The 17,262-nt window shown below is 38.8% G+C and overlaps 1 protein-coding gene across 13 annotated transcripts in view; it reads right to left on the bottom strand.

The window, feature by feature from the left end:
• UNC79 (unc-79 homolog, NALCN channel complex subunit) overlaps window positions 1-17,262 on the bottom strand; it is a 105,356-nt gene that overhangs the window by 76,032 nt on the left and 12,062 nt on the right. For 10 of the 13 annotated variants that reach the window (XR_010999834.1, XM_068192551.1, XM_068192546.1 and 7 more), the window contains 10 exons: window positions 14,393-14,563; window positions 11,513-11,605; window positions 10,169-10,224; window positions 9,420-9,549; window positions 7,806-7,870; window positions 5,915-6,003; window positions 4,703-4,743; window positions 3,428-3,456; window positions 2,151-2,377; window positions 1,665-1,836 (listed from right to left, as the gene is read on the bottom strand). Coding sequence is in view for 12 of the 13 variants with exons in the window: in XM_068192551.1 (XP_068048652.1) it covers window positions 1,665-1,836; window positions 2,151-2,377; window positions 3,428-3,456; window positions 4,703-4,743; window positions 5,915-6,003; window positions 7,806-7,870; window positions 9,420-9,549; window positions 10,169-10,224; window positions 11,513-11,605; window positions 14,393-14,563 (1,073 nt within the window). In the remaining variant the exon portion in view is untranslated. Of the gene's footprint in view, window positions 1-1,664; window positions 1,837-2,150; window positions 2,378-3,427; window positions 3,457-4,702; window positions 4,744-5,914; window positions 6,004-6,475; window positions 6,530-7,805; window positions 7,871-9,419; window positions 9,550-10,168; window positions 10,225-11,512; window positions 11,606-14,392; window positions 14,564-17,262 lie in introns of those variants that run through there. The other 3 variants (XM_068192552.1, XM_068192553.1, XM_068192554.1) reach the window with 3 other exon arrangements.

Raw genomic sequence — 17,262 nt, forward strand, 5'->3', positions numbered from 1 at the left:
ATCTCGGTACATGAGACAAAGTTTCAAGTCAGGTTGCTGCCCTGAATGCAAAGAATGGATGACAGGAGAATTGAGAAGCTCCTTTAGCCACCTATCAGTTATTCATTGTCATTTCCTAGTGAAAGCTGCACTCTCAGCACTTGACAACCTGAAACTGGTGACCACTGCCTCACAGCACATGAAGGTTTGTGTCGTATCTGGAGAAAGAAATGAGAGCTCTCCTGCCCAGAGAAACCAGAACCCATTTTAAAAATGTTTTTCCTCCATGATTTTTCTTGAGATGAAGCAGCTATCAACCCTCTTGCCAATTCAAAGTCCAGTCTTCTACTTCATTGCCAGTTGAAGTTCAGGTGTTTGCTTCCTTGTGCTTGGCTCAGTTGAGCATTAACTCAAAGGCAGTATCAGCCGGCAGCCTTTTTAAAAGGAGCTCTTGACCCCTTATCCTGTTTCTGCATGAAAGACAGTCATTTTCTGAAGGAAAACAGCAACCCAGGATTTCTCTCAACCTGTGTGGTCATCTCTGTCTATACTCACTACAGAGAGATCAAGAGATTTTACAGGAATAGAATGGAGACACTGAGTTCTTCCTCCCTACCGCAGAACGGTACACCTCGAATGTCAGGGATGAGGCATGTACAGTGAAACATAACCCGTCCTATTTGCACTTAATTCTACTTCTGGAAATATAGACCTTCAGTCTTTATAAAACATCAATTGAAACAGAATAGATGCACATGGCACGATGAAGAAAAATAGATGCATTTAATTCTAAAAAAACATTAAACAACAAAACCCACAGGATGTCAGCAGAATATAAAGTTTATTCATGCAGTTCCTTGAAACTGCAGGGCAGCTCTTTTGGCACTATGGAACTCCACACCTACCACCCTGCCATCCAGAGATCCTATCTCTGTTTAGACAATGGATGAGGGGTCCTGCTATTGCCCATCTGTCACTGGGTGACTGAAGAGAGAGCCTGAGAGGAAAGGTGGCTTGGAAAGAGCCTAAGAAAGACAATTCTCCTTAAGGAGAACTGCAGAATGCAGTTTCTGAGGATCTATCAGGCTGCAGCCTGGCCTGCTCATGACCTAGCCAGCAGCAGTCCTGCTGTTTTGGAATAATCTCCGGTAGCTGCTGTGGGGGTAGAACCCAGGGCTTCATTCTGTCAACCCACACCAGGTGAATGGAGTACACTGACTGACACAACTTGATCAAGCTGACTGCAGGAATGAACAGCATCCCACAAAGAATCCTCCAGCTTACTCAGAGGCAAGAGAGAAAGCTCTGCTTCCACAAAGTCATGTTGAAAGCTGGAAGGTGAAAAATAGATTTTTAGGGGACAGCCTTTTAAAGTTAAAACAGTGGCACTCACCAGGGGGCACTTGTGAACAGAAGCCGATGGCAAATAGAAAGTCAACTAAAAAACTGAGAGTGAATAATTCTGTTATACACTTTTTAGCAGACTCAGAGGCAGTCGGCAGCTCCACCCAAACTACTTATCCAATCTCCAAGTCTGACAGCATCACAGAAAAAATTTTTGCTTACAAATCAGAATAAGTCTCCAACTAAAGCCAAGAGGTGAGGAAAAAAAATAGAGGTAAAATAGACTTCAGAAAGTAAAGGAGAGGCAACCAAGAAGAGAGAAAAAGGCATGAATTTCTTACCAAGAACCATATTCCAAACTGGCTCAGAAGGCGTTGGTCATGCTTGTCATCATCTTTATTATCAAAGTCTGTGTTGTCCAGGGAGTGATGGGAAGAGGAGAGGCCCATCTGCCTCCTTCGGTTGAGTTCATGCTCTCTCTGTTCTGCATGAAACTCTGCTTCTTTCAGCAAGCTATAAAACAAGCTTGTGGTCAGTGAATGCACCTTTCCTGCAGTGGATGCAGGTAACTAATGAAGAGTAACTAGATGTTAAGCCATATGATGTCACCACTTTCCTGAAACAAAAGAACATCAAATCCTAGGATTCCAAGCTGACTTCCTCATCAGGAGAACACTCACACCTGAGCCACTCTCCGCTAAAGCAGCAGAAGTTCAGTGTCTGCTCTCAAATTATCCCGGTGAACCTAAAATCCACCTGCACAAGGTCTGCAGGCAATATGGACACCAAAGCCTGATCCTGCCTCCCATCTCCACGGCTCACATTACCTGATGACAGCTTCCACCGTGCACACGAGCTCCTCTGCCCCGCACTCGCGGGTGTTGATGGGGGGCGGCGAGGTCTGGTACAGGTGGGTTTCTGCGGCCGCCCCCACCTCGCTGTGGTGGTTGGAGTGGCACCTTTTGCAGTAGCGCACGGGCCTGTTGCCGTGGCGGCCGCAGCAGCCCGCCGAGAAGCACGTGACAACTGCTCTTCTGACGTGGGAGCTGCAGTTCTGGAAAATAAAAAAGGGTTTGTCAGGCCACAGGTTACCAGGAAATGGAACCGAAAACAGGGATGAGAGCCAGCACTAGGGAGCTGGCTCAAGTGTCGGCAATTTCCAAAATCACTCTGTCTCAGCACAACTGTGTGCAACCTCCAAACATCACTGACCTTTCCAGAAAAACAAGCTCAGGGCTAAATGCTGAGCCTGGACTTAAATGTCACAGCTGCTCCTCTTCTGAAACACCAAACTGACATTTAAATAATCAACCTCAACCTCCTGACTTGGAGCAATCTCTAAATTTTACAGTAATTCTCTCAACACACGCTTATGCTTCAGAAGGTCTTTTCAGGTCACAGGTAGCAAAAGGTAGATCCTTAGGAGTGCAAAAAAACGGTGCCACCATAGCACAGTTTATGCTATGAAAGGATCTGCCTTATCATAGGAAACCAAAACAAGCCTTTGAAATAAACACCTGAAATTTCTGCCACCTAGTAATCCAGCCCAACAGAAAAGCTTTCTTTACCACATGAGAACTGGAATATCTTATACACTGTATTCCTTGCTCTTCAAGTCTTATCAAAACACATTAGCTGGTATGTACTGCAAGCAGATTCTTTTTGTCAGCAACCTTTTCCGAGCCAAGCACTGAAGATTTTCAGTCCACATATTTTTAAAATAACATTTTACAGTACGATTTTTGCTCAATTTAGGATTAATCCAAGGAGATGAGAAGATATATAAACACTTAAATTTAAAATTCATCTCTTGTTCTATCCTCTTCATAAAGCAGAGTTATAGAATACAAACAGGGCTCAATTGCATAATTGAATTGCTTTACTAATTGCCACTTAAACTAAAACCTACAACTCAAATCAACATCATCAGTTTTAACAAAAAGAAACCTGCTGCTGCTGAATTATTTCCATCCACCAATAAATGCATTAATGGATAAATTGTGAAGTTTTGGAATGGTACAAAGAAGAACGCACTACGCAGTAATGGAATGACATCACACACAACATCAAATCATGCCCCATCACACAAATGGCTGAATCTTACCTTCTTCTGACATATAGCAGAAATTTCAGCTGTAAGGGGAAGGCATACAAAACATGAACACAAAGTGACGGTCTTTGTGGTTTACTATGGCAGCCATGGGAAAATGGACATCCTGCAAGGAAGTCTCTGGGCTAAGAGACTCTCTTGTGTTTCCAGGTACTACTGAAACCCCTAAGTCTGCATAGGTTAGGACCCTGTACACTTAGGCCTGTGGCTACTTCTACTTTGAAATGCAGTAACAGCCTTGGTGCATTAAGTGTGGTGTGCTCTGCAGCCCATCCACCTTCTGCTTATGCTTCTGCCTCACAGACAGACTTATAAAAGCACACCTTGTACACATCACTGTGGCATGCTGCCGAGACACGGCTCAGGTGGGCCTACACTGCCTGTGAAAGCTCTTGGCATAAAAGAGTAGTGAATATGGATGAACAATGCCAAAGCAGCCACTGTGTCTGGCCCAGAATTTCAGAGTGAAATGTTTGCAGATTCAACCTGTAAGCCATAGCTATTTGATCTGTTGCCCTGGCAACATATGACTCAGTAAGTTTAAGGGGCTGATTAAGAAGATGTGCTTCCCTTAAGTAAACAAAACATTCTTTATCTGGGTAACATTTCAACTAAAAGCAGACAGCAAGAAAATCTCAACTGCTTAAGAATTTTCAGTTTGCAAAGCAAAGAGAGAGGCAGTCTTCATTTTGTCCCTGGAAGGCTTATTTTAGATAATATGCTGATAAGTCTATCAACACGCGTTGTCTGCATTCTAGTAGATTACAAAATATCAGGTTTTCTCACTGGCCAAGGGACAATGATTGGATCATCAAAAAATATTTTATGTCCTTTTCTGATATCCTTTGTAGTCTCATTTTATAGATTTTCAGCAGCTTTTAGAGCTTTCAAATCAGACCCAGGTTACTGGAAGAACTAGCCCCATTTTTAGACAGCACTGTGGGACACAAATACTTCTTAAAAACTTGGCTCCAATTGTGAATGCTTCAAGATTTGAAAATCTGTTCAATTGTCTCTGTTTCCTCACACCTAAAGAGTAGCATAGTATTTCAGATGGAGGATTAGTTAATTCTTCATAGGATTAGTCAATTCTTCATACTTTAAGGACATTAAGCAGCATTAAGTGCAAACTACATTAAACCATAAAAAAAAAATCACCCAACACTTTTGAACAGAATGCAGCAATTCAAGTAATACAGCATGGAGAAATATCAGCATAGCTTTGTACAATTATGATTAGTTTGTACCTACCCTTAAAATATCTCTTACCTTGTGGCAGAAGAACATCAATCAACCATTCACTGTGATCCCTGTAAAAATGTATTTATAATTAGCTTTCTTTTTATATATATATATGTATATACATGGCTTTAATTTTGCACAGAGGAAATTTAGATAAATCAATGTGGTAGGAATGCCATTATTCTGAAGCTGCTTTTTTCAAATGTAGTTTTATAAATTGCAGACTGATTTACATTACAACTCTTTGTTGTGCTGTCTTACTGTAAATTACCACTTTGATGATGCTGGTCACCATGATCAAGGTTTTCAAAAATTACTTTTGAGACCTAAATTTATCAAATTAAAAGAGAGTGTGCTCTGAAAGTCTGACAGCTAAGAAATGGTAGTGAAGAATAACAGATGAATGTAGAAAAGAAACTAAAGTACCAGTACTGTTTTCTCTGTGTGTCCTTAGAAGCTATGCTTTACCAAATTCAATTACTTTTTCCTGCAGCTTTAACTCAATGATGACTTAAAAACCTAAGGTGAGATGTAATTGCTTTTCCCACAGCCAGTGTGATTTAAAGTTGTCTGAAACTGAGGAGAAAAACACTCCTTTAGGTTCTGAACTATCTGTAACCTTGTCCACTTGAAAACAACTGGCACTGACTGTGACAATCAGTAGATTTGGTATACTGATGCAAACCAAAGTAGCAATTTAAAGGTAAAAAAGTCAACCAAAAATGAAAACAAAGTGAGGTTATTTTATTTCAGGGTACATTCCTTCCAAATACTGGCCAATCCTGGACCAATTTCTTTGATCTCTGCCGCTTCATGGTATATCTTAGAGACTAATCTGAAATACATGTTACAAAACATTAGTGAAAGCTCTGTAAAAGAACTTTCACTGTAATGCTCGGTTTTAAATGATAACTAATGGATGAGGACAAAAAATGCTTCATAAGCATAAGCTGGTTCATTAATGAGGTTTCCCTATCATAGTCAATGCATCCCACAGTATCTATTCTTTCAGAGATCTCAAATTAAAAGCTCTGTTTAAGGTAGGTGCAAAGGTCAGTGCATGCTGACCATGTGCAGTAAATATCTGTAATCCTTATTCATATTGAGTGGCAGTGTGGTCCTTATATTTCAACAGGCTTACCTATATGAATTATATGCTAATCATACTCCAAAAAAGCAGAACTCCAGAGTTCTGGAGTCTGACAATATTTATCATTTTCCAGCTCATGGTTTACCTACCCTGCAATTCTTTGGCTGCATTCTTCACAAAGATATAGGGGAGGTGGCTTATCACCTAAAGCCACAGACAGGGATGGGTCAATGCACATCTGAAACATGGAGAAGGAAAAGGATTAACACTTCTGTTCATTGAAGCTCGCTGAAAAAGTTCAACATATTAATGCTAGGAAGGACATAAAATGTAACACAGCTTTGATATGTGTTAAGAGCATTTAGTAATGAAAGAAAATACTCAGCACGTGGCATACAAGATCTCAAACCATTTCTAACAAAGATAGGGAAGTGAGAGCCTGTAAAAAATAGGACATATTGCAGTACCAATATGATTGCTTTCTGAAAGACAAGTACGCTTTGATATATACTCACATCATATATTTCCTATATGCTGCTACTTTTTTGTCCCCAGAGAGACAGCACTTAGAGGATCCATTGTTTAGGACAAGGTAATGGAAAGGTCTAGATTTTTCTATCTCAAAAATGCCTCTTCCAGCAAAATCTAATTTTCAGTCATCACAGTTTTCAAGTATAGAGCACAACTGCAGTGACAGAACAAAGACTCACAGTTCCCTTGGCAACAGAGGTCCAGACTTTGTCTTGCATTAGCTTTTATCCTTTCACATAAGTCAATTACAGAAAACAGTTACACTTAACAGCCAGTTCCATACATATTTGTTCAAGTGTTTTGTATTACAAAGGGAACACTGAACAGTAGTATGTATACGCTCTATCTTAACCACTCTGATCACTCTTACTCCATTGGAGTGCAAGACTTTAAAAAGACAAATATATTTTGAATGTTTCTCATCATTGTTAACAAAGTCATCTGTTTAGGACACAACAGGCTGCATTCTTCTGAGTGATGCCTGATCAAAATTGGTTCTGTCAAAATTAGGTTAACAGATCACTCCAAAATATTCAGGTACTTAATCTGCAAAGCTTGAAACTGTACTTTTTAAATATTTTGCTCTATTGTGTTATTAGCCTTGAACTAGTGACCACTACAACATGAAGGAACACCTTTTAGCATTTTTCCTGTGAGAGAGGAATCATTGAGAATGACTGGAGTGAGCAAGAAGGGGGTCCCTTGCAGGACTTTCAAGATAAGTGCCATCATTATGTCCTATCACAGCCTGTGGAAAAGGCTCACTGCAGAACTCTCTGACTAAAGAAATTATATTAGTATGCAAATCAATGCCAGGAAAACTCGTTGTACCTACATATTTAAATAGATACAAATTAATTAACCAGTACACCTAACTGCAGTATGTTCTGGACTTGGGCTGCTGTTCTTGCCTCGGCTATCAAATTGCTCTGTGAGCCTGGTCAAAGCTTTTTCATTTTTACTATGTCTGTAAACAGAAAAGATACAATTTACCTTCCTCAAAGAGGGCTGCAGAAAAGGTAAGCAAAGCTTTGTCGCTATTTGCTTTAGGACACATTCCAAGCAGAGGCTCACAACCAGAGTAGGTGCATTGTATGAGCTCAACCAAGATAAGAAGGTGAACATGTACGTACATAATTGAAATAATGTTTCCTGTATACAGTAATATTTGTGCACATATTTATATATATATATGTGTGTGTGTGTGTTCAGGAAAACATTTACATGGATTAGCCAGGAGCCAGCTTAGAATTTTATAAACTACTCTACAACCATCACCATGCTTAATTTCAAGATTTCCCGCAGTAGCTGCAAGAAAAACCTCATCTTGCTTTAGGCAGCCAAATAACATACTCGCAAAGGTGTGGCCCCTTTGTGCCAACTGGCTTTGCTGCTCCTTTAGCACCTGCTTTTGGTCACCTGCACACCACCACAGCACATGGCTGGGGTCCAAGTAAAACCTCCCCCTCCCCAGAGAGCTGGGTTTGGCCCCTAAAGTAACAGCAGTACCTTCACAGCAGGTTTGTTAATCGCATTATGGCATTCAATGTGCTGGCAATGAATAGGATTCCAGGCTGCAAAACCAAAACATGGCTGATTAATAAATGAGAAGAGATATTTACATTCTTTGTGTCTAGCGGCCTCAATTGAGAACAAGATCCTCTTGTACTATGTATTATACAAATATGAGTATGATACAAATAGCCATTCCTCAGAAAGCTTAATAATTACCATAAACAACCTTGAACATACAGGCCTCCTGACTTATTTACAATATAATTAAATGATGCATGGATTCAGCGAGAAAATGAAAAAAGTAAGACACAGACATTCCTGCTGCAGACTCTTTTTGATCTCACCAGCATCTTGAAATAATTAACTATCCTTCCACTCCAGGAGCAAGATGGTAGGAGTAGCTGAGTAAATTCAGTTACTTTCCCAGGCAAAATGAAAACACAGCTGAGACAAAGGAAAACTAGTCCAGTGACAGAAGGAGACTTCGCTGTGTAATGACAAGAAGTAAACAACAAAGGGATGCTCAAATGGCATCACCTGGATGCTCTACGGGATGCCCCCAGGTCAAAATGCCATGCAACTGCAGATAATACTCATTCCATTCTGGGATATATTTGCAAAAACCTTACATATAAGGAAAAAAAACCAGTCTGTCCAGTACTAGTAGCAGTTCAAAAAGAATACTATCATGATTAGTTTACAGACCTGCTTGCATGGAAGAAGTGATGCAGAGCAGTACATGAAGATTTTTTTTTTTCTAAGTAGTCAAGAAAATTTATCAATCCTTCAATGGAGGGCTCTAGAACAGATCAGACAAACTTCTACCGGGAACATTCAGGCTGCACTTGAGTTGATCTAGGGGTCTTCTAAGGTTTCTTCCAACCCTTCATTTTCATAATTTAAAATGTTACACTCTGGTCCAGAAATTTTAAAAGTGAACAAAACCTATGTCATATGACAGAGATTATTTGAAACAGGTTGAGACAGACAAGCAGGAAAAGGAGTGAGCTGTTGCTGGACAACAACTTCTCATGCCTCTGTAGTAGCATAATATCTTTGGGGAGTCTGGGGAGTTTGGGGAGTCTTTATACCATGCACCTACTCCAGCCGCATTCCTGACTTTGTCCCCCATTTTCATCCTGTAATCAACCTTGAGAATGTATCCATTATACTAACTGCACCTGGCATCACATGACTTTTTTTGACAGTAACAGCCAGATAAGAAGTCTTAGCAACAGCAGCAGTGTTAGCAGCTGGCACAAACAAAAGCAACCAATGCAATAATTGAAAGGAACATAAACCAGAACTGTTGGGAGGCCCAGGCAGCAGTTTCACAGACTATTTGTTACAAACACAATATTTATTTCTTCTCCTGCTCAGGTTTAGTTAATATTGTGAGTAAGATAACCTATTTACTAGCCATGATCTGAGTTTTTATTTTTCATAGCATCTTTTGAAAATGCAGATAAATGGATAATGCATATTGTTATAAAAGTACAACTTATCAAACAAAAAGAGTCACAATACATCACAGAACTGTAAAAAATGTGACTTTAACACTCCTCATAATTTATTTATTTTGGCCTATACAAAACCAGCTGCACTGACCTGTGTACTGAAGTCCTCTGTACTCACTGATTGCCCCAGGGGGCTTTAAATTGGGCCAGTAGTGAAACAACATTTGTACTGCTGGAGGTTTAACTTGAGATGGTCCATAGGCTATTACATACAGTAAATCCTAAGGAAAGACATGTACCAAATGTTTATTTTTGCAAGGTAACACACCACAATTCAAGATATTGTACTTCTGTTCAAAGATAGCTGAACACACAAAATTAACACATTTCATGCCTTAAGAAAATTTCTTTATATGCTCTTAGAGACAGATTAGATGACCAACTTGAATTCTTCCAAGTTTGATCAGAGCATGCAACAGCAACTACCCATCCCACAGTGCACTACCTAACTAATTCTCTGTCTAGTCATGGAGCAAAGAGGTGAGATACAGATAAATAAACCAGATTCAGAGCAGATTCAGACAATAATACTCACAAATATTTATTGTAAAAGTCCAGGCCCACATGAACTGAGAAGCCTGCTTATTACTAAAATTTCCACTCATTGGAGTCACAACCACATAGTATTTAGGAAACAGAGCTCTGTTCTATAAAACATGGAACTGCCTCTGTAAACTAAAAATTAGAGGGACCTTCCTCTCCATAATCCAGAGGGAGGACTGGAAATAAAGATCATTTACAACTTTTTGGCATACAGACAGTTCAATTTTCAAACCATCTTGTTTTTATTACTACCCAAGCACAGTCATTTCCACAAAGTATATATGATCATAAACTTACTTTCCATACTTCTTGCTTATATTTCATGAGACATTCCAATAATTGGCAATGATACACTGAGAGAGAAAAGAGTATAGAATAGACTTAATATGGACAAGGAAACTCAGGTTACAGAAGTGATGTAATCAGCTGATTGGTTTTGCTTTGTCCATCGAAAACTGTACGCCTCATTCAAATATTTTTATTTTAAAAGGCTTGCTAAAGAATCAAAGCCCTGAGAGTCATCACAAAATATAAGAAACTGAATATTAGTAACTTCTCTCTGTCAAGAAATGCAGGAACATGATTACCATGAGGGTACAGCTTTTTGCACAGCAATGGAGATTTTTTTAAGCACATCTAGTTGAAAAACACCTGCTGATTCTCAAAAACTTTGTCCCTCTGGATAAATGGGTATCTTGTCATTCATCTTGAGGCAGCAATGGAAGTCACATGTAACAATATATTATTTCCACATATAAAAAAGGCTATAGGAGCCACTCTGTATCAAACAACCACGAGAGCCAAGTGAACTACTTTACATGTCTGACTTCCCAAAAACCACATGGCAACATTTTTCTCTGACGGTTTGAACACAAAAATCACAAAAAAACAAAGACAGAACATTTAATGAAAAGAAACTTGACTTCTGCAAGCAGCTTTTAAAAATGGTGTTCTGATTTTATTTACCTGTGTGAAGCAAGTTAGGATGATGTGACACTGCTCACAGAATGCAGTGTGGTGTTCCTCCACACACACAACATCTACCCATCCACAGAAGACAGGAGATAGTTGACAGCTGATGATCATGCAATGTAACAGCTCACTGGGGTTCAATACTGTTTCAATTTGGCTATGTGATCCCAATGGTTTAATAGGGACTGCCTCACTTTTGTTCAGATACTCGTAATTACATTTAACTTCATTATAGTTCCATTAAGCCTGCAGCCAGCATTACCTGTCTTCCTTAGAAAAATAGTACCAGTTGTGAATTCAGTGATATTTGAATCACAGTATAAGACAGATACTATGAATTTCTGTAGTCAAGGTAAATGGTTTTTCTCTTCAACACTGACATTATACATATCAACATGTCAAACGTGATGTCAAACATGAGTAGATCAGAGTCTCCAATCCTGGGCCAAATCCTATTTCTTCATCACAAAAAGATCTCTTATCTACATAAGGATTATTTCCAGCATGATGTTCAGAAATCTCAGTTTTGACTACAACAAATCATTTTTCATCCTGTGCCGGGAAAAAACAGTTTTTTCCCATAATGAAAAGTTTTCTGATTGCATTTGACAATAGATCCTGACTGATAGCTTCAGAATGAAAGATACCATGCTGCATGTTTACACATACCTGGGTTTGATGTGTACTGCATTGCAATCATCAGCATTGATGATGCAGACAGATTGACATGTGCTGGAACACCTTCTCGTTTTGAAGATCCCACTTAAAAGAAAGGAAAAAATAAATAAATTTTCTATTGTAATAGGAAAATCAGTTGAGAATAGCATGTAACTCATTCTAACTCATACAGATAAAATTCCTAAGGTGCCATATCATGAAAACAAAACAATGTGGAAGAGAAAGATGCCTAGGTATTGATTCACAGACTGCACGCCAGGTTTTCCAGATCAGTGCGACTCCATCCCTAAAACTGCAACAACTGCCTTCTCAGGCCCTCTTCTTCAGAACCCACAGATTGGTCAAAATAACATCACTTGTACAGCCAAGTGCACCTAGGCCTTGGATTGTAGGAAGGGCAAGGAGGAACTGGAGGGGAAAACGGAAAACCTGCTGTTGAGGGTGTGCTGAGGAAGGGCTGGGGCTGGTGATAGCTGCTGGTGCAGGGCACAGATTACTTCTCAGGGAGCATCTGCTAAGAGCTGAAGTTATAGCTGCAAACCAGAAACATCAGTCCCATGGCTATGTGAACTGTGCTGAGGTAATGATGAACAGCAGTACTGCCTATCTTTTACCTCAGTATCTTTTACCTCACACAGAAAGTGGCTGGAGTTCCTCCTGGTCTCCCATGAACTGGGTTACTATTAAATGGTATATATTTGGAAAAACCCTGCAGAACTTTACATGGCATCATGGCTTTGAAGGCAAGCTCCTACAAAGAGATGTCACAAGTATCTTTCCACCCTCACAGCACTTCCCCAAGCCTGGCTGCCAGGACCCAAATACCAAGCATTTGGGATAGAAGCACAGAACTGTAGCTACCAGCTCAGTGAGCTGTTTTCATCCCTCCCATCTGGCTCTCCAACTGCTTAGACCCTCTCTTGCATCCTCCCTTTTGGTCTGAATCAAAACTAAATGCTAAGGAAAGGAAAGGTTCTGCACTTGCCTTGCAGAGGAGCATATAATTCCCAACAGGGAAAGACAAGGAGACTAATTAAAAGAACACTCAAATAGGAATGAAGGAGAGAAGATAAAATGGAGAATTTCTCCCCTTCTGTTCTCCACATGACCCAACATTTCTATGGATCTCTTCACTGCACTTCATTAATTTATTTTTTTTAATCTTATCCACACAAATAAGCACCCCCAAATTATTACAGAAAGATGTATTTTTATGGATTTAAATTGAAAAATACTTGGCAGCTCTAACTGGGCAATTAAATATAGCCATCAGCAAAAAAGTAGGACACAGTACTAGATTAGTACATTTAAAAAGCAGCAGACTGGTTTCATACAGAAATCTCACCAAAACCGATAGAGAAGAAAGCCAGCATGACAAACGCAAATGCAAGGATGCAATCTCTATTAAGGGCAGTTGGGGAACAGCATCTATTTAAGTAAACCAAGGATTCGACTCATGCTGTTATTCTGAGGTATAGTTCTACAGATCTGAGGAGAGACAGGATAAGTCACCACCCTCAGCTGTTCTTTAACAGGTTACAGCACCGGGAAAAGAAGTTGTTTAATGCAAAATTCTGTTCTTAACACAAAGAGGACCTATTGCACATACGTATTAAATATATCTTAGCAATTTCAATTTGCACACTGTCATTAGATGTGTCACAGTTAATAGAGAAAACCTCATTAGAATGTACTAAAAATGAATATTTTACATGGGAAAACTGAGGTCCAGAAGAGTTAGGGAACTTTTCCAAGATCATTGACTGGTCAAATCAGAAAATACAGGTGATAAATTTGCATTAAACATTAATCTCAAAACACTGGACTATGCTTCTTTCAGCATCTTCTGCATGCTTAAATGGCATTACTCTTGATCTCTATACAAAACTTGTTCATGTTTTTCCACAAAGATTGGGAATATAGAGATAAGGAAGAGACATTCTCACAAAAATCACAGATGGTTGATGTTAAAAGGTACCTCTGGAGATCATCTTGGCCAATCTCTCTGCTCAAAGGCAACTAGAGCAGATATCCAGGGAAAACTGTGTTTTGAGCACCTGCTAGAATGGAGACTCTGCAACTGCTCTGGAAAACTGTTCCAGCGTTTGGTCACACACAGTAAAATGCTTGTTGGTTAAAACTGACCCAATACTGACCCTAATGATTCCCTCTGCAGAAAATGGTTACGTTTCTCATTACTGCTGAAGTCCTATCGAGCTTTTCATCAGGTACATAGACAAGCATTCAGAACACACCTCAAGATCCACACTGTGCGGGGACTATGACGTTAAGTAATCATGTGACATCTTCATTGAGGGGAAGTAAAAAGAAAGAAGAGGAAAAAAAGGCAGGGACCATCACATTCAGTCCTAACTGTTATGGACAGGAGACATTACAGGCACAGTCATTTAGTACAGAACTTAGAGAGAAGTGCCAAGAAGACAGAGAGGGAGAAAATCAGAAATTCACCACAATATCATCACATTGAGAAAAATCATACTTGTACATCCAGATCTATATCTATGCAAAAATTATGCATGTTGCTATTGCATTTATTATTTCAGGAGCAGTTTGTTCATTGATTCTGTATTCAAAAATCCCACTGCTGGCACCGAAAGTTCTAGGAGTCTGAAAACAGTGATTTTTTAAAATAAACATCACACTTTAAACAAAGGAAGAATTCACACCCACAGTGTAATAAATAAATAAACATGATAGAGCTATTTCCCTTTGAAAATAGTCACATGAAATTATTTTATGTAAGGAGACTGATGTTCCATTACAATTCTATCACAGATCAAATTTTGACTCATACAGTCTGAGACTATTATGTGCCAAGACAGAACAATAACTAGAATGAGTTCTACTTACATATAGCCATAGGCAGAAAAGATGTGCTGAGATACTCTATAATATCCTTGTGCAGGAATGGAGGAAAGGTAGCTAATGTTGAAATCATTGTATAAGGTAAAGTACTCAAAATATCATCACTGAGAAAAGGAAGTAAGCATGTAGTAGTGTAAAAAATTGATTGGCCAAGATCTGTTGAATAAAATGAAAGAAATATAGAATCATTACAATGAAAACGTAATTATGACTATGTACTTTCTTGTTTACAAAACTAAAAAATTAATTATATTTGAATTCCAGCTTTCCTCTCAAAGTAATTTGGGAAGATAATTGCTGTAGACAAGTGAGTTCACCCTCAATTTTTAAGTCCCTCCTAAATGGAGGGAAACAGCTGCTGAACACTACTCCAGAGAGTCTGAAGATAATAAGAAAGCTACAGCCTATAAAATAATCAGTTAAAATCAATGTTGATATTAATTATACGGTGATTAACATATGATGGCTCGAATTTAAGCATAGGTGTTACTAGAATCAGAATTTCAAATGCACATTGTATTGAAGGCCAGATTTTGCAAAAAGCATTCTAGTCTTTATCAGTCACATTAAAATAAGAACTTTATCTTAATTACTTTCAAGAGTTCTGCAAAGTATCTCACATATATTGACTACAGGAACTGTCACTGTATTTTTCAAAGCACATGTGATTAAAATACAGATCTTGATTTCCAGGGAAACCATTGAGGCTAAAAGTGGCCAGAGCTTAAAAGGATAGGAATATTTATCAAGATTTTCTATACTTACTCTAATAAATCATATTGTAACTCTTTGGAAAAGATACTTAATAACTGTGCAACATTTTAAGATCCAAAGGGAAGGCATAGTTTATTGTGTATCTGGGCACTGTGGAATAATCTTTATACTCTCTCCCAAATGAGAAAGTGAGCTGGTGCCCATAACCCTCTGCCAAAGGTTACAGCACTCAATGAAGCCTGAGCATGAACCCGTACAATGATCCAAAGACATCAGAAGGCCTTCCTCCTGCATTTGTTAACTATTCCCCAGCCTTAAGTACATTACACACAGGCTTTCAGTCTCACCTGTACAACTGGTGTGATTTGAAACTGTCTCTGTAAAGCACAGAGAGATCTGTAGCTGGAAACATTCTGGGTCATAGCAAAAATTAAAACTGGCAGCCCATTTCAGTGGCTCTGGCCAGCCTTCTATGCAAGAGTCTAACGAGACCCTCAGTGCTACAGCGTGCTTCTCCTGCAATCCATATTCATCAGCTAAATACACTCTTTTACAACCTGAGCAGGCCAAAGCTCAGGATTGCCTTGCACAGCAGTTGTACTTACCCAAACAACACGGATTGCTCTGATAAAAAAATGTATAATTCTTTTAATCAATTACTAAACTGAAGAAGAAATAAATAACACGTTGTATTGCAAAATTTGATTCTCTGCACACAAAACCATACAAAACAGCAAGCTATCTCCCCCCTTGCCCCAAGCATGAGTCAATCAAATAATTCCTGGCACATATTTACCTAAAATGTTCTTAAAAACCTGCAAGACAGTTCACTCCTTCTCCTGTCAACTCATCCTAATGCTTAATCATCTTTATCATATAAAAATCTTTTTCATTAAAAAAATTTCCATTGCTGCTATATAAGTGTATAACTTCTTAACCTGATCAACTATAACAAATAGATTGGTTTCATTTATTTCTCTTCACAGCAACCTTTACATATCTTCATACAATAATCACATCTCCCTTCCATTTTTTCTCTAAGCTAGATTAACCAATTTTTTTCTGGTTTTCTCTCACTGCTCAAATAATTCTTGTTTTTTTTCCTGGACTCTTCACAAATAGTACATGTTTTTCTTGAAGCTAGATGGACAAATCTGAAAATTTTACTCCAGCTGAGGCTTTGCTAGGGCTGTTAGAATAATAAACATAATGTTTTGGGTGTCTCATACATTAAAAATAAGTTTACACATTGCTAGAATAATATTTATATATTAGTGACTTATGGTCTTCTCTGATCTACTGTTAACACCCAGAGCTCTCTGCAGTACAGCTTCCAAGCTGGTATTGCCTCCATTTCCTTTAATTTCTCTCATAAGCATAGTATTTTACATTTCTCCTGTGGAGACGCTTCAAAACAGAATGCAACTTGCCACAATTACTTGAATCACATATCTTTAACACGAAGTACATGCTAGCAATCATCTTGATAACATCTGTAAATCCAAAGTCTATCAGCTAAGTAAAAAATTCAAAATAAAAATATTTATTAAAAATTAAAATATTTAGTAATACTAGGCCCAGCACAGAGTCCTGTAAGATTTCCCACTGGTCTACCCTTCCAGCTGCCAAGCCACTGGTAATTACTCCTAGATCGTTTTCCTTACTCAAGTGGGGATCATGTCCCAGGATTATCTGTTAGGGTGCAAAATAACACAGCAACAAAAATGTGACTAGGGGCAGAAAAACCACACAAGGTGAGTCACTGTGTTGTCATAAAAAAAAATTATTTTTGCTCAACGTTATTTGTTCTTTACAGGTCTCCACTGATTGTTAATCATCGCCATGTTATCTACTTAGGAAAAGATTCTTTGATCATTAACTCCACCATTTCTAAGAATTTAAGTTACATCAACAAGTCTGAATCTTGCTATAGGCCCTGCTTTTGCAAGATCATACCATTCATTTCCTAGTGCAGCAGTCTTGGATTCAAACATACTGCTGCCAGCTCAAAGGGAATTCAGCACTTAACAGAAACAGCTTTCCTCCTGAAGAATTTCAGCAGCGTTACCAGATAGAAAACCATCTTCCCATACTGAACCATGTAAGTAATACATCATGATACCACAGTGGAAATTAATATT

This window comes from Anomalospiza imberbis, chromosome 6 (assembly GCF_031753505.1).
Source record: "Anomalospiza imberbis isolate Cuckoo-Finch-1a 21T00152 chromosome 6, ASM3175350v1, whole genome shotgun sequence".
NCBI lineage: Eukaryota > Metazoa > Chordata > Aves > Passeriformes > Viduidae > Anomalospiza > Anomalospiza imberbis.